Below are 22,675 nucleotides of genomic sequence, written 5' to 3'. Positions count from 1 at the left end.
TTATGCATAATAAGGTTGGATGAATAAAGTTTAATATCCAAGTTACAATAAGAAAGAATGGAAATCTATGTCAACAGTTCTCTGTACTGAATAAATACAGATATGAAAAGAAATCCAAAGAAACAAAACACAGGTCAGTATTTTTAAAAATCGATAATGTAACTAATCTTTAGAAAATGCAAATGAAACAACTCTAAATTATCACTTTTATGCCTTTTAGGTTGAAATACTACTCTTAGGGTATAGGTAAAGATTTTCATACACTAGTAGCTCTAAAAATTGATTCACTACTTTAAAGGGCTGTCTGATGTATTTCAAGCAATTTTCTTTCCTGAGAGTATATTTCAAATTTTTTTTCAAAAACTATATCTAAAATAATTCTTACCTTGCTTGAGAATTTTGGGGATCTATATTTAACAAGGCTGTAAAATCTTGTTCAGCTGCAATCCAGTTTGCATTTTCATAGTAGAACATCCCACGTTTAAATAATGCATCTGTTCTTTTGGGATCATAAAAGATACACTACATGGGGCAGGGGGAGGGAGGAAGGAAGTCACAAAAACATATCACTTTATGAAAAAAAAATAAGCAAGAAAAGTATATAATCCCACGGGAAATTAAATAACTACAATCCTATTTTTAACTTCAGCTTACATAAAAACAAACTAAGATGCCAAAAGTTTCAGATTTGCATGTAAAGACCATGCCTTTAAGGAAATCCATTTGTAATCAAATTCTAGAAAGGGGAGGTTTTATTAAAAACAAAAACAAAATCCAGCACATATAAGAAGCCAAGGTTTCTTCCTGCCAAAATTTTTATTAATAAAACCTCATAAGTAATTATTCAACTAGAGTAGGATTGGATTATATTGTATCTATCATAGCATTTTATTCCAATTAAAGGTGACATATATTAGACCACATTAAGGCTGACTCAATGAAATCAAACATGGATTAATTTAGCCCCTAAAATGGAGAAAAGAAATGAATTGGTATTGGCATGGCTCATTCATTTCACATTGACAAAGAAGGCAATAAACAGACTAAATCATTGTAAACTCAGTTGTAAAGTTCCTTGCCTATTGATAGTAGAGGGGAAATTGAAGCAGAGCAATTATGAAGTATTTTTAAAAGAGGAAAAAACACACTAAAGATTTTGACAGTTGACCTCAAATTGCTTCATTAGTCAATTTTTAAACTATGAATATCAGTGCTAGATAAAGGAAATGATCAGAAAAGATATTTTAACAACTTTAATATCTTCAAAAGAGATTTGTGTTCACTTCTATTCAAGAAGTTACCAAGTTATAACAATATTCTCTTGAAGCAAAAGAATGTCAAGTATGTGGCTAATCATTATAAATTAAGAAACAGAGTAGTTGGGAACATGAAAAGTTAAACTGTTTAAATAACTTCTCAGTTGTACTAAGAACAAGAATTTAGAATTAAAACTCAGAAGTTCAAGGTTACAATTCTGCTGCAATCAGTGGAATATCTGCCTGACTACAGACTCAAAACATAGGCTAGCAAAAATTCACTCCCTCAAGGGGTTCTCTGATATCTCCCAATCAAATATAAATTTCCCCCTATCATCAATAAATATTTCATTTATTAAGCTAAAGGCAAAGGAAAAGAGGCAAGATATACCCATTTGAATGCAGAGTTCCAAAGAATAACAAGGAAAGATAAGAAAGCCTTCCTCAGTGATCAATGAAATCAGAAAACAATAGAATGGGAAGGACTAGAGGTTTCTTCAAGAAAATCAGAGATACCTTGGGGACATTTCATGCAAAGATGGGCTCAATAAAGGACAGAAATGGTATGAACCTAACAGAGCAGAAGATACTAAGAAGAGGTGGCAAGAATACAGAGAAGAACTGTGCAGAAAAGATCTTCACTACCCAGATAAGCATGATTCTGTGATCACTCACCTAGAGCCAGACATCCTGGTATGTGAAGTCAAGTGGGCCTTAGGAAGTATCACTAAGAACAAAGCTAGTAGAGGTGATGGAATTCCAGTTGAGCTATTTCAAATCCTGAAAGATGATGCTGTGAAAGTGTGGCACTCAATATGCCAGCAAATTTGGAAAACTCAGCAGTGGCCACAGGACTGGAAAAGGTCAGTTTTCATTCCAATCCCAAGAAAGGCAATGCCAAAGAATGCTCAAACTACCGCACAATTGCACTCATCTCACATGCTAGCAAAGTAATGCTCACAATTCTCCAAGCCAGGCTTCAACAGTATGTGAACTGTGAACTTCCAGATGTTCAACCTGGATTTAGAAAAGCCAAGAGGAACCAGAGATCAAACTGCCAACACACTGTATCATTGAAAAAGAAGAGAGTTCCAGAAAAACATCTGCTTCTGCTTTATTGTCTATGCCAAAGTCTTTGACTGTGTGGATCACAATAAACTGGAAAATTCTTCAAGAGATGTGAATACCAGACCACCTTACCTGCCTCCTGAGAAATCTGTATGCAGGTCAAGAAGCAACAGTTAGAACTGGACATGGAACAACAGACTGGTTCCAAATCAGGAAACAAGTATGCCAAGGCTGTATTGTCACCCTGCTTATTTAACTTATATGCAGAGTACATCATGAGAAACACTGGGCTGGATGAAGCACAAGCTGGAATCAAGATTGCCGGAAGAAATATCAATAACCTCAGATATGCAGATGACATCACCCTTATGGAAGAAAGTGATGAAAGTAAAAGAGGAAAGTGAAAAAGCTGGCTTAAAACTCAGCATCTAAAATACTCAGATCATGGCATCTGGTCCCATCACTTCATGGCAAATAGATGGGGAAGCAATGGAAACAGTGACAGACTTTAATTTTTGGGGGCTCCAAAATCACTGCAGATGGTGACTGTAACCATGAAATTAAAAGATGCTTGCTCCTTGGAAGAAAGCTATGATCAACCTAGACAGCATGTTAAAAAGCAGAGACACTACTTTGCCAACAAAGGTCCATCTAGTCAAAGCTATGGTTTTCCCAATAGTCATGTATGGATGTGAGAATTGGACTGTGAAGAAAACTGAGCACCGAAGAATTGATGCTTTTGAACTGTGTTGTTGGAAAAGACTCTTGAGAGTCTCTTGGACTGCAAGGAAATTAAACCAGACTATCCTAAAGGAAATCAGTCCTGATATTCATTGGAAGGACTGATGCTAAAGCTGAAACTCCAATTCTTTGGCCATTTGATACAAAGAACTGACTCATTAGAAAAGGCCCTGATGCTGGGAAAGATTGAGGGTGGAAGGAGAAGGGTATGACAGAGGATAAGATGCTTGGATGGCATCACTGACTCAGTGAACATGAGTTTGAGTAAGCTCTGGGAGTTGGTGATGGACAGGGAAGCCTGGAGTGCTGCAGTCCATGGGGTCACAAAGAATCGGACATGACTGAGTGACTAAACAGAACTGATCATCTTTATTTCCATCACAGCATTCATTACAATTAGTAATTACATATTAGTATATATATTTATTTATTTAATATTTGTTCTTTATACTATAGGCTCCATGTAAGCATGAAACATGTCTGTTTTATTCACCAAGATTTATCCATTTTATTACCCAGTGCCTTAGGCAATAAATATTTGTGAGTGAATGAATGAATTAATGAGCCAGTAAGCAGTCTTTGAAACCAGACAGGTTTACTACAGAAGAAAATCGCCAGATCTCAGTGTCAAGAAGTGGAAAATTATTTTCTCCTCTGAAAGGAAGAAGCACTCTTCAAAGGTTTCTTTATTCACTGCTTCAAAATCCAAAGGAAGACAGCTGGAAAGTCAAGGCTCCATCAGAGTAGCCTGAATGCTCCCATACCCAACTCTGATGGAAATCCATTCATTCAAAAATATCATTGATGTATTGTTAATATCAATTCCACTAATGAATATTCTAGGATTAATCTAAAATAAATTAATTTTGACTATATAACATATGAAAGAATTTCAACAATTTGTTATAAATTAGGATATTATGCTCTAAAATATATAAATGTATTAGATAATTTGTATTTATATAATTAGGATTTTATATCATGTTCTAAAATATACAAATATATAAATGGCAGCATTATATGTTATACAGCTTACTTTAGAAAAGTCGTCAATGGCCAGCATTTTGTTTTCTTTTTCATACATCTCACCCCTCCGGAAGTACATATCAGCGTCCATGGGCCTGCACTTGATTGCCTGAGTATAATTTAGAATTGCCAAAGTAATTTCATTTTTTTCTCTGAAAATTTCTGCTCTTGAAAAATATGCATCTAAAGAAAATTAAGAGGGTAAAATTTAGTGTTACAGTCCTAAATTTTAAGAGATTAATCCTTCACCCTCTAAAAATGTAGTCTTAGAAAAATATATCTCTATTTTACTCTCTTTGTCATTTAATACTTGTTCTTTTGTTCAACAATGCAAAATTCATTTTCACAGACTGGATAAATATTTATGTTAAAAGTGCTTTCAATTTCATCAACAAAAATTACCTTTTACCTTTTTATATATCTAAAACGTCTAATAATCTTTTAATGTTCATAGTAAAAAGTTATGGACTTTTAGCAGAGATCAGCACAGAGTTAAAAAAAATACATTTATTAAGCTCGTTATATTTTAGGGGTATGTTGTGAGTGTTGGAGATACAAAGATGAATATGACATTTTCTCATTTCTCAAAAGTTCCATGCCTAGTCATTCAGCTTGATTAGAGAATAGTACATAAACACAAAGCTATCTTTTTCATCCAACTGAGAAGTTTTAAGAATGGTAAAGAATCTGCTTGCCAATGCAGGAAATTCAGGAAACACCAGTTCAATCCCAGGTTCAGGAAGATCCCCTAGAGGAAGAAATGGCAACCCACTCCAGTATTCTTGCCTAGAGAATCCTATGGATAGAGGAGCTTGGTGGGCTGTAGTCTGTGGGGTCACAAAGAACTGGACACAACTGAGCAATTGAGCACTCACACATGGAAAATTACTGCAACTCTAATTCAGACTAAATTTGTGAATTACTTCTATAAAAACTGTAAGTTTATCTTACAAAATAAGCAGTAAGAAACCAATTTATTGTAATGTATACCAAAGATATTAACATTTCAAACTATGATAAATATCTTTTAAAACAACAGGATCACAAGAGTCCTATATTTACAATATCAAGAGTAAATTTAACTTAGGAAAGTTACAAACATTTGCGGAGACTTACATGTCTTGAATTATATATCTTTATACCACTAAATGACCAAAGCTTAGGTTAAGATATAACTGCACAGACAACCCACCTGCATTATTTTTATTGTATTTATTTATAAAATTCAAGTCATCCAAAGCTTCATTAATTTTGTCTTGGAAAAGATAAATGAAATGTCGGTGCCAATAGGCATTGAGGAACAATGGCTCCAAGATTATAGCCTAGAAAATAGATGTATAAATTCAATTTAAATTGATTAAGGGAAGAAAGCCTATCAACTAAACTTTCAAACATTGCTGACTTAAACAGCTTTAAGTGTGTATAGTATAATATGATGCCTCTGAATCTGTCAAAATCTAGTGTTTTTAAGGCTAATTATTTGAAAATGTCAGAATTTTCTAATCCTATAAAGTTGGCTTAAAGCTCGACATTCAGTAAACGAAGATCATGGCATCCAGTCCCACCACTTTATGGGAAATAGATGGGGAAACAGTGGAAACAGTATCAGACTTTATTTTTGGGGGCTCCAAAATCACTGCAGATGGTGACTGCAGCCATGAAATTAAAAGATGCTTACTCCTTGGAAGGAAAGTTATGACCAACCTAGATAGCATGTTCAAAAGCAGAGACATTACTTTGCCAACAAAGGTTCGTCTAGTCAAGGCTATGGTTTTTCCTGTGGTCATGTATGGATGTGAGAGTTGGACTGTGAAGAAGGCTGAGCGCCGAAGAATTGATGCTTTTGAACTGTGGTGTTGGAGAAGACTTTTGCAAGTCCCTTGGACTGCAAGGAGATCCAACCAGTCCATTCTGAAGGAGATCAGCCCTGGGATTTCTTTGGAAGGAATGATGCTGAAGCTGAAACTCCAGTACTTTGGCCACCTCATGTGAAGAGTTGACTCATTGGAAAAGACCCTGATGCTGGGAGGGACTGGGGGCAGGAGGAGAAGGGGACGACAGAGGATGAGATGGCTGGATGGCATCACTGACTCAATGGACGTGAGTCTGAGTGAACTCCAGGAGTTGGTGATAAACAGGGAGGCCTGGCGTGCTGCGATTCATGGGGTCGCAAAGAGTCGGACACGACTGAGCGACTGATCTGATCTGATCTGATATACATAATACAAGTATTCATTATTCAAAATTCTAGTAAAAGTTAATACATAATTATAAGTAAGGATAAATTGTTAGTACTATTATTTTGATTACATAAAACTTACTTCCTGTAGATCATTCATGGCACTCTGTAACTTTCCCAGTTTCCTATAAAGAGCTCCACGCCTACAATATAAAAATGCAGGATATTTCTTCTTACTATTTATTTCTTCAGTCAAAATCTCCACTTCGGACTCATAATGTTTAATGACTGCTGGAGGAAGACCACAGGTCAAAGAATCACTCAATTCTAGCTTTGTTGATTGTTTCAATATTTCAAATGAGTCTTCGTCAACAGATATTTTAACTCTCGGGGTTGTCTTCTTTTGCTTAGGCTGAGAGACCATCTCAGGAGTCCATGTTTGAGGATCATTATGTTCTAGAATTCTCTTAATTTGGGCACGTTTGTCAGAATTTAAACACAAAGGTGCACTGGGACACCGAAGTACACGTTCATAGAGTGGAATTCTGAGCAAATATTTCTTCTGTCCAGGAAGGACTCCGTGGGACACTGATCTAGTATGCAAAAGGGTGATTCTTAAATTACAGAAATATAATTTTTATAACCAATAAATCAACTCAGTGACAATTACTATTTGTTATCAAAATAAAATTACACTGTACTTTTATGTAAACCAAGTCCTTCTGTTCATTCATTTAGATCGTGTGAAGAATCTATGTTGAGGTTATGAAAGCAGAAGACTGTTATTAAAGATACAGCCTCTGTAAAGAACTGAATAAGGGGTCAGTGCTCCTTCCAGGCTTAATTTATATCCCCACCCCCAAACCAGAGGAAATACAATCTCTGGAGAATTGAGGAGTTAAAACTTGATGTGCAAAAGGAAATGTATCCAAATGGTTGGCAAGGACATGAACTTGAGGAAGCAGGAAGAAGCAAAGATTTTACTCCACAGCAGACCAACAAAAAGACATCCCAGACTTCATTCCAAACTTCGTAGGCTATCAATTTAGATGACATCTAATACGTTTTCAAATGCTATGTTTCTAGGATCATCTCCGCAAACTCTCCATTTCCCACACAGTTTTCATTCAGAAGCATTCACTGTATGCTGGTGCTGTTATAGCCACGTGAGAGAACAAACACACTCTATTGGAAGGAAAAAAAATTAAACCCCATCATTTCATAAATATTTACCAAGTGTGTACTATGAGAAAGGCCTGTGCTAAAGGAAAGGGAATAAAAGTGAGAAAAGTCAGTATCCTCCTGCTTCCTTACTCGGTGACACTCCTCACCCCTCTCCACACTTCAGTGCAAGCCTCCATCATCTCTTCAGTCTAGAGTACAATAACATCTTAAATCCCTGCTTGTACTCTTGGTCTCATCCATTCTCCACATGGCAGCCAGCATATTTTGTTTTTTTTTTTTAAACAAATGTAAATTAGATCATGTCACTCCCTCCAAGAGCTTTCCCTAGTACCTAGAATACAAATCAAGCTTTTCATCATAGCCTACAAGACAACACGATGAGACCCCAGCAAATATCTCTAATAACACTACTCTCTAGCCTCCCACTGTTCTAGGCTTAGGGCAAGCCTCAAAGCCATTCCATTTTCCAGTCCTTCAGAGTGGCTGACTCCTTCTCAATTCCTATTTCTGGTCAAAGGACACCCTGGAAAGACCATCTGTGCCAAATAGATTTCGTTTCCACCTCTACATTTATCTCTATTCTCTATCTTGTCCTTTGCCCTGGAGTACTAGTCTATACAGACTATATACATAGGAATACTTGCTTTCTTCTAATCAAGTATGTTCAATTAGGAGCCCTGAAAAGAGAGTTCAAGCAAAGTCATAGTATTTATTCCTCCGGGCCCCTCCTGAAAAGTTGCCTCAAACTGGCCGTGATCTTTGACCAAAGTTCACTACTTCTTTCAAGGAAATCCTTTCCATAAAATTCCTTTCTTCCAGGTTCTAGTAATCATTCTCTCTTTTTGTCCTCTCATACTGAGGGGTAGAGACTGGCTCTGTTATTTCTAGCCCCAGGATAGCACTCTAGCATTTTTGATTTCCTTATGCCCACGTCTTTGTAAAATGCCCTTTGTTATACCTCTCTATAATTATTCTAAACTGAGAGTGCTATCTGTTTACTTCTGAGACCCTGACTGATAAATTAATTGGCACCAGAGATGGGCCCAGGAAAAGCTATGGTTTATAGTCAAAGCTATGGTTTTTCCAGTAGTCATGTATGGATGTGAGAGTTGGACCATAAAGAAGGCTGAGCACTGAAGAATTGATGTTTTTGAACTGTGGCATTGGAGAAGACTCTTGGGAGTCCCTTGGACTGCAAGGAGATTCAATCAGTCCATCCGAAAGGAAATCAGTCCTGAATATTCATTGGAAGGACAGATGCTAAAGCTAAAGCTCCAATACTTTGGCCACCTGATGTGAAGTGCCGACTCATTAGAAAAGACCCTGAGGCTGGAAAAGATTGAAGGCAGGAGGAGAAGGGGACGACAGAGGACAAGATGGTTGGATGGCATCACCAACTCAAGGGACATGAGTCTGAGCAAGCTCCGGGGTATGGTGAAGGACAGGGAAGCTGGGTGTGCTGCAGTCCATGGGGTTGCAAAGAGTCAGACATGACTGAGCGACTGAAAACCAGAGACGGACCCAGGAAATATACATACAAAAGGATCCTTCAATGAGTGAATTATAAAACTAAAGCCCAAACCATAATATATTTCTTAAGCTATAACAAGTGTTGATTAAACGAGACCTTTCAAGAATTTTTGGAGGCTTGGATAACTCATCATACACCAGTGTAAGTTTACTGAGTCTCAGTCCTTTCCTCCGCCTCATCTTCTTTTTCTTGGGATAAACAATGTAAGTAATGCCAGCTTGTCGAGATGCTTCAATGAGAGTGAAAGACAGGTCTCTTGAACCATATCTGCAGTGCATGTAGTCTAAGATAGAATCTATATTTTCTTTCTCAGAGACAGATTCCTTAGTTTCTTTTTGCTCAGTCATCCAACGCTCCAACTCCTTTGCTTTTTGAAGCATCACCTCTTTTATATTGCTTTTCATGTCATCCTGAAACTCTGATAGAACTACGGTCTCCTCCTTATTCAACTCAACTGCAGATTTTACTCTCTTATTCATAAGGAAACAAAAAATTGAAAAATATAAAATCAATTTAGTTGCTATACATTTAAAATTAATTCAGTTATAATTACTGTTAATTTAATTTGGTCACCATTGAAAAATTTCAAATCATCTATTCTTGATGTATTTCAAGTGAGCTTATAAGTTAACAGTGGGTTAGTTAAAGCAAAGTACAATAATTTGGTCACATGACATCTCATTAGCTATATAAAAATAACACCATAAAGTAGATATGAATTGTGATTTTACATATTCTTAATTTAAAGAGAATGCTCTTTACATATCCAAATAAAGTATGTGCTCTACTTTTAATTTAATGCAAAAAAATGGTGAGTGAAATGAAACTTGCTAAGTCATATCCAACTCTTTGCCACCCATGGGCTATACAGTCCATGGAATTCTCCAGGCCAGAACACTGGAGTGTGAAGCCGTTCCCTTCCCCAGGGGGTCTTTCCAACCCAGGGATTGAACCCAGGTCTCCCACATTGCAGGTGGATTCTTTACCTGCTGAGCCACCAGAGAAGCCCAGGAATACTGAAATGGATAGCCTAGCCCTTCTCTTGCAGATCTTCCCAACCCAGGAATCAAACCAGGGTCTCCTGCATTGCAGGCAGAGCAAAAATTACTAAAATGCCTCACCTTATTACATCAGTTTGTAAGTCTATTTTCAAAAGCACCTTAATAACACAGAATTCCTATACTTAATATTCAATTATTTTCAATTCAATATTTATAGGCTTACATAACAGAATTTCAACCTAACATTCATTTTATCTAATCATTAGAGAATCAATTTTCAATAATAATATTAATATTACAATACATTAATGAATTATTTATAATAATTATGCATTAGTACTTGAAACTCTAACAACATTCATTACAAATAAAAGAGAGATTAGCTCCAATCCTTTGATATACCATTTCTTGCCCATTGAGCTACTGTCAATAAATAATTGCATTTAATTTTGCTAGTAAATAATTCATTACAGAAATATTTTTCTTAATAGTGAATATAGACCCAAATTCCAAACCCAAATAACAATTCCATACAAGCTAGTTGTATATTTTAAGATGTACTAAAATAGAGATATTGACCTTCTCTGTGACTTACTATATATACTAACCCCATGTCAAGAAACTGTATTTAACTCAATATGAACTTAGAACAGAGAAATACCAATTATAGAACATATGTATGTGTACATATATATACACATATGTATATGTGTATATATATATATATATATATGTACATATGTATATGTGTGTCTGTATATATATACACATATATGTGTATATATATATATCAAAAAATAAACACATATGTATGTACCAAGAAAAAGTGGAATATTCCTGAAAAAAGTAAAACATTAAATTATTCTTCAAATAATTTTTCTGGCCGCTTCTCTTTTCTCCTTCTGGGACCTCTATAATGTGAATGCTATTCTGCCTGATGTTGTACCAGAGGTCCTTTAAGGTAGCCTCACTTTTTAAAATTCTTTTTTCATTTTGCTGCCTAACAGTGATCTCTGTTGCTTTTCCTTCTTGCTTGTCAATTCATGCTTCTCCTTCATTCAGAGATTTAAAAATGGTGCCCACCAGCACATCTGAAGTCCCAACAGGTTTCTGCCTCTCCAGCAGCTGCTTTAATTTCAGGAAGTAGGTGTCCCACACTTATAATCTATGCTTTAAAACGGTGAGCCCACCTTGCAGTCCTGGCACACCAGGGAACCAGGTCACGAGGAAGGGAGGGCTTCATGTACTCCCACCATTTCTTCCACCTTCAGTCTCTACACCTTCTGCAGAGCTTCCAACAGTGCAACACTGGGACAGAACATCTGGAGTTTCACAACCGGGAGCCACTATGAGGAGGGCCCACGGAAGAATATACCATTTTCAGTGGAAAACAAGTGGAGGTTACTAACTATGATAACTTTGGGTCTGGATTTGCTGAACCTTTCTTTACAGTAAGACACCAACTTCTTAAGAAGTAATCCATGAGACAGACATGAAGAGGAGCATATTAAGAGGTGCAATCTCTGAAAAAAGGATTAAACTCTCGAACTCAGCATCCTAGATATGTTTGTAAATAAACTTACAGCATAAAACAAACTGTGAGCTCAATGCAAATGGTAGAGCAACATATAAGTGACTTGACTTATAATATACCAAGTGAAGTCAGGTTTTCCCTTGTGGCTCAGCTGGTAAAGAATCACCTGCAATGCAGGAGACGTGGGTTCGATCCCTGGGTTGGGAAGATCCCCTGGAGAAGGGAAAGGCTACCCACTCCGGTATTCTGGCCTGGAGAACTCCAGTGGGGTCACAGAGTCGGACACGACTAAGCGACTTTCACTTTCACTTTTCACTTTCAAGTAAAGTCAAGTATGACTATGAGACACTTCCAAGAGATGCTGAAAACCTTAAATTGGCACTACGCACAGCAATCTTACAGAGGCCACCAAATCCTCAGTTAAATCCAAAATTTCAATCAACTCTGTATGAATCAAGTGATCATGCTATTTTAGGAAAGCAAACAAAAAGCATAGGTGGTAATTATTACTAGAAATGTGAACATTTCCTTTTAATAACAAAAACTGAAAAATTATAGTACCTTTAATTCAGTAGACTGTGTGCTGAAACGTTTTTGGATATTTTCAAATGATGCAGCTTTTCTCAGGAAAAAAAGCTGTAAAATAGTCAAATGACAAATATACATTGACTCTACATACTATTCGGTAAACTAAAATATCAGATGACAATTGGCTAGTGATAACTGAGTAAATTAGAGTAAATGAAGAAATACTAATTAAAATACAGGTTCTTACTGATTTTGAAATCACTATGTTCACACATAGGGTCAGAACTTAAAATCCATCAATTTAGTAGTAGTTGAGTAGTTTAGTTGCTCAGTCGTGTCTGACTCTTTGCGACCCCATGGACTGCAGCATGCCAGGCTTCCCTGTCCATCACCAACTCCCAGAGTTTACCCAAACTCATCTCCGTTGAATCCAACCATCTCATTCTCTGTGATCCCGTTCTCCTCCCACCTTCAATCTTTCCCAGCAACAGGGTCTTTTCAAATGAGTCAGTTTTTCCCATCAGGTGGCCAAAGTATTGGAGTTTCAGCTTCAGCATCAGTCCTTCCAATGAATATTCAGGACTGATTTCCTTTCAGATGGACTGGTTAGATCTCCTTTCTGTTTAAGGGACTCTCAAGAGTCTTTTCCAACAACACAGTTCAATTCTTTGGCACTCAACTTTCTTTATAGTCCAACTCTCACATCCATACATGACTACTGGAGATGGATCTTTGTTGGCAAAGTAATCTCTCTGCTTTTTAATACGCTGTCTATATTGGTCATAACTTTTTTTCCAAGGAGCAAGCATCTTTTAATTTCATGGCTGCTGCTGCTAAGTCGCTTCAGTCATGTCTGACTCTGTGTGACCCCATAGACGGCAGCCCACCAGGCTCCGCCGTCCCTGGGATTCTCCAGGCAAGAACACTGGAGTGGGTTGCCATTTCCTTATCCAATTTCATGGCTGCATTCACACAAATATTACTTACCATGAGAACTAGTACACTTACAGAGTTGGGAAGTACTACCACACCAGGTAGGGTGGAAAGTATGAAAAACTAACATGTTTCAGGTATGATGGTGGAAAAAGACATAAAGTAGTAACTATAATTCACAGCAGCTGTAACAGTGACTGTAAGGATAGCATGAATCAGGTGTCAAGAGAGGACAGGAGAGGCAGAGGTCAATTCAGAATGAGAAGGAACCTGGCTTGACCAGCTAGAAGAGGTACCATTAGGGCCAGGCTGTGAAAGGTAGTGACATTTTCTCTATGTGACTGAGGATGGGTTGAGAACATGCCAGGCCAACGCAATAGCCTAAACAAGCACAGAGAAGTGTCAAAGTTCTGGGATGTTAGTCCCCAAGGACGCTGGTGCAAGCAGAGAACAGAGTACATGGAGGTTACATGGAAGCAGAGGCACAATGGGAGGTAAGACAGAAAATATAGCCGAGGCCACGTTATGAGACTTAGAGAAGCACTCTGACTTTGATAGGTGATGTTATTCAGTTTGTTGAGATTGAGTGATGTAATTACACCTGTGTTTTAAGAATATTGCAAGGGGCAACAGGGAGGTTAGATTAGAAACAGCTATTAAAAATGGGAATACCTGACAGGTTAGGTACAAGTAATGCTACTACAGTAGTCCATGCATTTCAAACTAGAAAGTGTCATTTGTTGGTTCAATTAATTTTTATGTGATGGTCACTGTTCTAGGTGCTGTGGATAAAAAACAAGAATGATATGACCTCCATATCATTCAGACTGATGAGAAATAAAAAGCTCAAACATACATAAGGACAAATATTTAATAAGAAATAGTTATCTATATTAAAATAGCAAAAGTGATCTACATTAAATAGAAACATTACCTCAAAAAAATATATCACCTGACTATATGGGGAATACAGAAAGAGGTACAGAACCATATTAACCTAGTGTAATTGACTAGAACAGGGATCTGATTTGTCCCAGGTTAACAAAGACTCTCTACTCTGTGGCGCTCAGCATCCTAAGATATCATCAAGGGGAGTAGAGGGCTGGAGGCCTTAAGGAAAGAAAAATAAAACCATTTCCTCTTTGTCCCTTATAAAGTTCAGGATATTTATAAAGCCAGTGATATAAATTTCATACCTGTCTTCTTCCCTCAACCGCTATCTCTTTTCTCTCCAACTGTGTTTATCATTTAGTTATTTTACTTAGATACACTTTAGTGACTATAAAATCATGGGCACAAATCCAGTCATCACTTAGAGAATTCAGTGTTACTCTGTTTCATAGCCATAAACAATCCCCTCCCCTCATTTGGTAAAAAGATTCATCAGCATGTTCTTTTGATCATTTAAGACCTGGGCAAGCAGTGACAAATGATGGAAAAAATAGACATTGTAGGAATTTCAGTAGAACTCACAGCAGATATCCTACTACTGATTAGTAAATGACATATTCTGAGTGTCATAAAGACAGCATATTTGAAAAAGAGGAAATATGTCCTCTGCAAACATTCTGGTCAATGCACTGAGGCATTTCCCAGAATGAGGAAACGTCAAGAAATTACTTCTGAAATCACTAGAAATAATATCTACACTGCAGGAAGACAAAGACACCAACCCATAAGTTAGACTAAAAATTATACTTACCCTGGAACTTCTCCTATGCTGATTTAAAGTAATGACACTTTCCTTGCTTTCAGATGTAAATTTCTCAATTAAAATTCTGCTTGTTTGTGCACTCTGTGATAAAAGAAAGATAACAGTTTTAAACTATATAGTAGAATACTTCTAATTCAGAGCCTATGATTACTGTTGTTACATACTAAAACGTTATTACCAAAAGAGCAATACATAGGAAAGTATAATTCTAGAAAAAAAAAACATAGATCAAACTCCAGCTGCAGCCCTAGTATTTGGCTAAAACCCACAATATGGCTTTGGCACTGGACCTTAGCCAAACCGATACTTCCACATTCTTTCTTACACTCTTGGACTCAGGACAATCAATGATCCTGTGACCTCAAAGAGTGGTATTGAAGCTCTTCAGCATATTAACATCAGGATTATGAACAAAACATGCTATTTAGAGCTATTATCAATATGTGACTATTCACTGACAAATACAAGCAAACATTCCAATATCAACTGGAATGAAAATTTCCTTAAATGCTTTATGGTTTGAATTGTATCAGTCAGTTAGATTATATATATATTTATTGCTGCAATGCAAACTGCTGCAATAGTTATAGTTATTATTAAATGTGCTACTTATCTATCTTGTAACCAGTGATTTGGATATATAGAAACAACTCGAAGACCTAAGTTCCATAGGATTCATGGTGAAGTAAACCATGCTGCTGCTTTGTTTGATGAAATTTTTACATCTCAATTCAGTTCAGTCACTGAGTCGTGTCCGACTCTTTGCGACCCCATGAATCGCAGCACGCCAGGCCTCCCTGTCCATCACCAACTCCCGGAGTTCACTCAGACTCACGTCCATTGAGTCAGTGATGCCATCCAGCCATCTCATCCTCTGTCGTCCCCTTCTCCTCCTGCCCCAATCCCTCCCAGCATCAGAGCATCATTCCCTCAAAAGAAATCCCAGGGCTGATCTCCTTCAGAATGGACTGGTTGGATCTCCTTGCAGTCCAAGGGACTCTCAAGAGTCTTCTCAACACCACAGTTCAAAAGCATCAATTCTTCGGCGCTCAGCCTTCTTCACAGTCCAACTCTCACATCCATACATGACCACAGGAAAAACCATAGCCTTGACTAGATGGACCTTTGTTGGCAAAGTAATGTCTCTGCTTTTCAATATGCTATCTAGGTTGGTCATAACTTTCCTTCCAAGGAGTAAGCGTCTTTTAATTTCACGGCTGCAGTCACCATCTGCAGTGATTTTGGAGCCCAAAAAAATAAAGTCTGACACTGTTTCCACTGTTTCCCCATCTATTTGCCATGAAGTGATGGGACCCGATGCCATGATCTTCGTTTTCTGAATGTTGGGTTTTAAGCCAACTTTTTCACTCTCCACTTTCACTTTCATCAGAGGCTTTTTAGTTCCTCTTCACTTTCTGCCATAAGGGTGGTGTCATCTGCATATCTCAGGTTATTGATATTTCTCCCAGCAATCTTGATACCAGCTTGTGCTTCTTCCAGCCCAGCATTTCTCATGACATATTCTGCATATAAGTTAAATAAGCAGGGTGACAATGTACAGCCTTGACGTACTCCTTTTCCTATTTGGAACCAGTCTGTTGTTCCATGTCCAGTTCTAACTGTTGCTTCCTGACCTACATACAGATTTCTCAGGAGGCAGGTCAGGTGGTCTGGTATGCCCATCTCTTTCAGAATTTTCCACAGTTTACTGTGATCCACACAGTAAAAGGCTTTGGCATAGTCAATAAAGCAGAAATAGATGCTTTTCTGGAACTCTCTTGCTTTTTCCATGATCCAGCGGATGTTGGCAATTTGAACTCTGGTTCCGCTGCCTTTTCTAAAACCAGCTTGAACATCAGAAAGTTCAGGGTTCACATATTGCTGAAGCCTGGCTTGGAGAATTTTGAGCATTACTTTACTAGAGTGTGAGATGAGTGCAATTGTGCGGTAGTTTGAGCATTCTTTGGCATTGCCTTTCTTTGGGATTGGAATGAAAACTGACCTTTTCCAGTCCTGTGGCCACTGCTGAGTTTTCCAAACCTGCGGGCATATTGAGTGCAGCACTTTCACAGCATCATCTTTCAGGATTTGGAATAGCTCAACTGGAATGCCATCACCTCCACTAGCTTTGTTCCTAGTGATGCTTTCTAAGGCCCACTTGACTTCACATTCCAGGATGTCTGGCTCTAGGTGAGTGATCACATTATCGTGATTATCTGGGTCATGAAGATCTTTTTTGTACAGTTCTTCTGTGTATTCTTGCCTCCTCTTCTTAATATCTTCTGCTTCTGTCAGTCCATACAATTTCTGTCCTTTATTGAGCCCATCTTTGCATGAAATGTTCCCTTGGTATCTCTCATTTTCTTGAAGAGATCTCTCATCTTTCCCATTCTGTTGTTTTCCTCTATTTCTTTGCATTGATTGCTGAGGAAGGCTTCCTTATCTCTCCTTGCTATTTTTTGGAACTCTGCATTCAGATATTTATATCCTTCCTTTTCTCCTTTGCTTTTCGCTTCTCTTCTTTTCACAGCTATTTGTAAGGCCTCCTCAGACTGCCATTCGGCTTTTTTGCATTTCTTTTCCATGGAGATGGTCTTGATCCCTGTCTCCTGTACAATGTCACGAACCTCATTCCATAGTTCATCAGGCACTCTATCTATCAGATCTAGTCCCTTAAATCTATTTCTCACTTCCACTGTATAATCATAAGGGATTTGATTTAGGTCATACCTGAATGGTCTAGTGGTTTTCCCTACTTTCTTCAATTTCAGTCTGAATTTGGCAATAAGGAGTTCATTATCTGAGCCACAGTCAGCTCCTTGGTCTTGTTTTTGTTGACTGTATAGAGCTTCTCCATCTTTGGCTGCAAAGAATATAATCAATCTGATTTCGGTGTTGACCATCTGGTGATGTCCATGTGTAGAGTCTTCTCTTGTGTTGTTGGAAGAGGGTGTTTGTTATGACCAGTGCATTTTCTTGGCAAAACTCTATTAGTCTTTGCCCTGCTTCATTCCGTATTCCAAGGCCAAATTTGCCTGTTACTCCAGGTGTTTCTTGACTTCCTACTTTTGCATTCCAGTCCCCTATAATGAAAAGGACATCTTTTTTGGGTGTTAGTTCTAAAAGGTCTTATAGGTCTTCATAGAACCATTCAACTTCAGCTTCTTCAGCATTACTGGTTGGGGCATAGACTTGGATTACTGTGATATTGAATGGTTTGCCTTGGAAACAAACAGAGATCATTCTGTCGTTTACTAGCATTTAAAAAATTTAAAATATTTATTCAGTAGAAAATGAACTTTTAAAAGTATCATGTAATTATTACTGAGAATGAAACAGATACAGAGAAGGCAATGGCTAATTTTAGTTATCATCAGTATTGAATTTTTGTTCATCCTCTCTGTTGTATTTTTGGAAAGTAGTTATAGCACAATGCAATGTAAGAGAATTACTGGACACTGCAGAAAGATACCTGGTCACTTTCATCATTATTCTTCAAAAACAAAGTATGTGACACACAAGGATTTTGAAATTATTTTGCCATATGCTTACACAAAATATTCAAATATGGAGGAATAGCAGCTATGACATTTTAAAAGAATGCTTTTAACAATAACAAAGACAAAAACCTTAACACTGTGTTTTATATCAAAACAGCAGAACTAACAATCAATGGCTGCTTTGTAAAAAGACAATATGGTTCATATGTTGGAACCTATCAGTATATTACTCCTACCAGCATGCCTTGAGAGGACAATTACAGTAGTGCTTACATATATGTGATGTAAAAATTCTGCTCTATTACAGGAATATTGCTACAATTAGTATGTGTGCAATAAAAGCTGGGATGCAGATGGAAATGGAAACAGTTTTGCTACCTTAAAAGTCAATTATGACTTCTACTTCTAACTATGGCAGGCTAGGTAATTCTAGGAGATCAAACTAGTCAATTCTATAGGAAGTCATCCCTGAATATTCATTGGAAGGACTGATGCTGAAGCTCCAATACTTTGGCTATCTGATGTGAAAAGCCAACTCACTGGAAAAGACCCTGATGCTGGGAAAGATTGAGGGCAGGAGGAGAAGGGTGCAACAGAGGATGGTTGGATAGCATCACTGACTCAATGGACATGAGTTTGTAGCAAACTCTGGGAGATGGTGAAGGACAGAGAAGCATGACACACTACAGTCCATGGAGTCGCATAGAGTTGAACAAACTTAGCAACTGAACAATGAACAGCAACAAGCAATTCTTCTGAGAACAACTAGAAAGCATGTATTATGACAAAGGTAATCTTCAAAGCATCAGAGCTAATAATATGATGAAGAGATACTGGGCAAAAAATATAGGAGAAAATCCAAAAACCTGAAAAGGTAAACCCAGTATTCAAAGATGCTTTTGTTCACAAAATGTTTGCCAAAACAGTTGCAAATCTGAGCTGCATATGTGCAACTTTAAGGGGCAAGGGTGACAGACAGGCAAGCCCAGAGTCTCCCTGAAGTATGGAAACTGATTTTATATATATACAATATACAGGTATCCAAGGCTACAAGGATATTACAGGGTTATACCCTAAGATAGGAATGAATGGATGTAAATCAGCATTTGTGTAGACTTGCAGCCTAGGCTCTGTACACAGGTGTTCAAAGAAACTCAAGCCTCAACCTCAATTTTAGGTTGAACTGTACAGATCTCAAGTTCTGACAAAAAATTTTCTCTAGAGGAAGAACTGCCATTCTAGGTCTCAAATATTTACTAAAAATAATGTTCTAAATACAATGATAAACATTTAAAGACAAGTACCCAAAAATACAAAACACCAGAATGTAATAGAGAAAACAGATAAATTCTAAAAGGAATATAAAACCAAAGTTAAACATGCAGAGAACAAGTTAAACAGTATTATTAGACACAACTGAAGAATTTATGAACCTGAACTATAAGACAGATCAGAAGAAATTGTACAGGATCCAGTATCAAGGGGGGGAAAAGTAGTTAATACATGTTATTAAAGACCCAGAAAATGAAGGACAGAATAGAGGCAAAATGTGAAGAAACAGTAACTAAAAAATTTCCATAGCTGATGAAAGATATCAAACCACAGATTCAAAGATCCCAATCATTCCAAAATATAAATAAGAAGAAATCTCCAACTAGACACACCATACTAAAACTTCATGGAAGAAAAAAGAACAGCTTAAAAGTAAAAGGGGGGAGGCAGAGAATTTATTATCAAAGGGTTCTTTGATTTACTATCAAAGAACCTTCAAAGGGTTCATATTTAAGAATCAATTCTCAGTAGCAAGAGTGGATACCAGAAAACTGTGAGACATCATTAGTGTGCTAAAAATAAGTATCTGCAATAATATTATCACAAAGTAAAATATACCTCAAGCATGAAGTAAAATAAAGGCATTTAAAACAAAGAAAAAAACAGAATTTTTACCAACTGTAGACCTACTTCCCTTAAAGCAAATTCTAAAAGATATATTCTAGTAGAAGGCAAAATGATTCCAGACAGAAAGGTCTGAGATGCTTGAAAAGTAGAAAGGAAAAAAGAGAGAGATAAATTCATGGGTAAAATCTAAGGATTATTGCATAAAATGGTAAGAATAATATCTTCTGAATTTTAAAAGATAAGGATCTAAAAATGTATCAAAGTAAGAGCACATTAAATCAAGAAAGAGTAAATGGAATAACAAGTTTTCAAATAATTGCATTTTCCTTGAAGAGTATAAAGGTATTGATTAATATTAGATATTGATAAATTAAACATGTATGTTCTAGGGAGACCACCATAGGAATAAGAAACAATATATATAACTTCCAAAACAGGGATAATAAAATATAATTTATCCAAATAGTTAAAAATAAAATCAGAATATATTATACTCAGACCACTGAAATTTTTTTAAAAGGAATAACAAAAAAAGACAAATTTAAGAAAAGAAATAAAAAGAATATAAAACAAACAAAAGGCAATATCCAGCTTATGAATTTTCAGACAAAGAAGGGGACTGTAACATTTTGGCAAATTTGCTATGTAAACAGTACTAAATTTGTCATTGTACAATGAAGTTTCATTTTGATTTCTGGGATACTGCTAACTGTTAAGACTTTGTAAATTCTTCATTTTATAATGGAAGTATCGGGAGTTGGTGATGGACAGGTAGGCCTGGCATGCTGCGATTCATGGGGTCACAAAGAGTTGGACACGACAGAGTGGCTGATCTGATCTGTTTTTTAGAACGATTGAGTAAATTGCTTAGTTTGTCCAAATTCAAAAAAAAAAAAAAAAAAAAAGCAGCATCTATAAAAAACAAAAATCAAATGGCAGGATAAAACAAAAAATACCAATAACCATAATATATGTAAATAGGTAAAATTTGCTTTTAAAAAATGAGGCACACAGATCTTTGTATCTAAATGAATTTCCCATTCAAAGGAACCAATAGTCTTTGAACAAAGGTCTGATTCCAGTTCTAGTGAATGGAAAGTGTCCTGGGCCCTCTTTCTGTACCAGAAAGTCCTGTTGGATCTTTGTCCTTCTGGTCACTGGATTTGAACAATCACCAAGAGCAATTTATTTTTGAACTAGCTTTGTAATGTGTTACTCCATTTTCAACAGTTCTAACCAAACTTCTTAAAATTGCTGCAATTTTTACTTCTGTTCAGGCAATTCTGCCTTCTCTCAGTTCCCTATATTCACACTTTTATCCACACAAAGACAGAAAAATATGTGTCCATGCTTTATAAACACACAGTTTAGTTAACACTATACTAATATCACAGATTCCTCTATTGTGTCAGTTCAGTTAGAAGCAAATGCTACCAATGGAGGATAAAGAGAGAAAGAGCAGTAGGCAGGGGTTGCCTTCAGACCATAATCCAACAACTGTGGAAGGGGAAGAGAGATTTTTAATCTTAAATTGAAGTGTAGAATTACAATGTTGTGTTAGTTTCAAATGTATAGCACAGTGATTCAGACATTGTTGCTTAGTCGCTGTCATGTCTGACCCCATGGACTGTAGCCCACCAGGCTCCTCAGTTCATGGGATTTTCCAGGCAAGGGTACTGGAGCGGGTTGCCATTTCTTTCTCCAGGGAATCTTCCCTCGTCAGGGATCATACACATGTCTCCTGCACTGTCAGGCAGATTCTTTCTTTACCTTTGAGCCACCAGAGAAGCCCATAATCATACATCAAAAACCTTGTTAAAAAAAAATTAAATGGATGGTTTTACACTAGTGTGAGTAGAGCAATTTGATGAGTAGAAAATAAAGCATCTGTACTTGAAAATAAGTGAAAAAAAGATCCCTGAAAAAAATACTAAATTAACTTCTAGAAAATTTATTCTAGGGGAAAAAGAAAATTCCCCAAATATCATTAGAAATGATAAAGAAAATAATCCAACTTTAGAAATGGAGATTAAAACTAAAGAGAGACTATATACAAACTCTGCATATAAACTTATAAATTTCAACTGAATAGATGGTTTTTTGTAAGAATATATGTTACCAATTGACTTGAGAAAAAAATATTAAGCATGAGTAACCCAAGAATTAGAAAATAAAAGGTTCTAATTGTCAAAAGTTACCTTCCCAAATAGCTCAAATGTTCCTAGACAGTGGATTCTTCCACAATTTCAAGATTATTCCTATGTTCTTTCAATTCCAGAATAATAAAAAAATGAAATGCTAACCAATTAACTTTATAAAGCAAGAATAACCTTGATAAGAGTCCAACAAAAAATACACTACATATATATTTCACTCATTAGTATATATTTTAAAAAACAATAAAATATTGCCTAACAGAATTCAATATAATATTTAAGAATAATACATCATAATCAAGTAATGCAAGGAATGTAAAGATGTTTCAATATCAACATTGACGTTGATGACCCCATTTCAAACAAAGGCATATATGGACAGAATTTCTTTATGTCTGACTTATGCTATTACCCTGGTTGTTCT

The 22,675-nt window shown here is 36.7% G+C and overlaps 1 protein-coding gene across 1 annotated transcript in view; it reads right to left on the bottom strand.

The window, feature by feature from the left end:
• The window catches only part of TTC6 (tetratricopeptide repeat domain 6), a 198,591-nt gene that overhangs the window by 67,455 nt on the left and 108,461 nt on the right, over positions 1-22,675 (bottom strand). Inside the window, exons 9-15 of the mRNA XM_070358765.1 lie at positions 14,685-14,777; positions 12,083-12,157; positions 9,083-9,456; positions 6,413-6,863; positions 5,284-5,413; positions 4,102-4,274; positions 386-522 (exon numbers count right to left, since the gene is read on the bottom strand). Coding sequence (XP_070214866.1) covers positions 386-522; positions 4,102-4,274; positions 5,284-5,413; positions 6,413-6,863; positions 9,083-9,456; positions 12,083-12,157; positions 14,685-14,777 — 1,433 coding nt within the window. The remainder of the gene's footprint in view (positions 1-385; positions 523-4,101; positions 4,275-5,283; positions 5,414-6,412; positions 6,864-9,082; positions 9,457-12,082; positions 12,158-14,684; positions 14,778-22,675) is intronic.

The sequence above is a fragment of the Bos mutus genome, chromosome 21, assembly GCF_027580195.1.
Source record: "Bos mutus isolate GX-2022 chromosome 21, NWIPB_WYAK_1.1, whole genome shotgun sequence".
Lineage (NCBI taxonomy): Eukaryota > Metazoa > Chordata > Mammalia > Artiodactyla > Bovidae > Bos > Bos mutus.
Note: the sequence above shows the minus strand (reverse complement) of the source record. Positions and strands in the feature narration are given on the sequence as shown.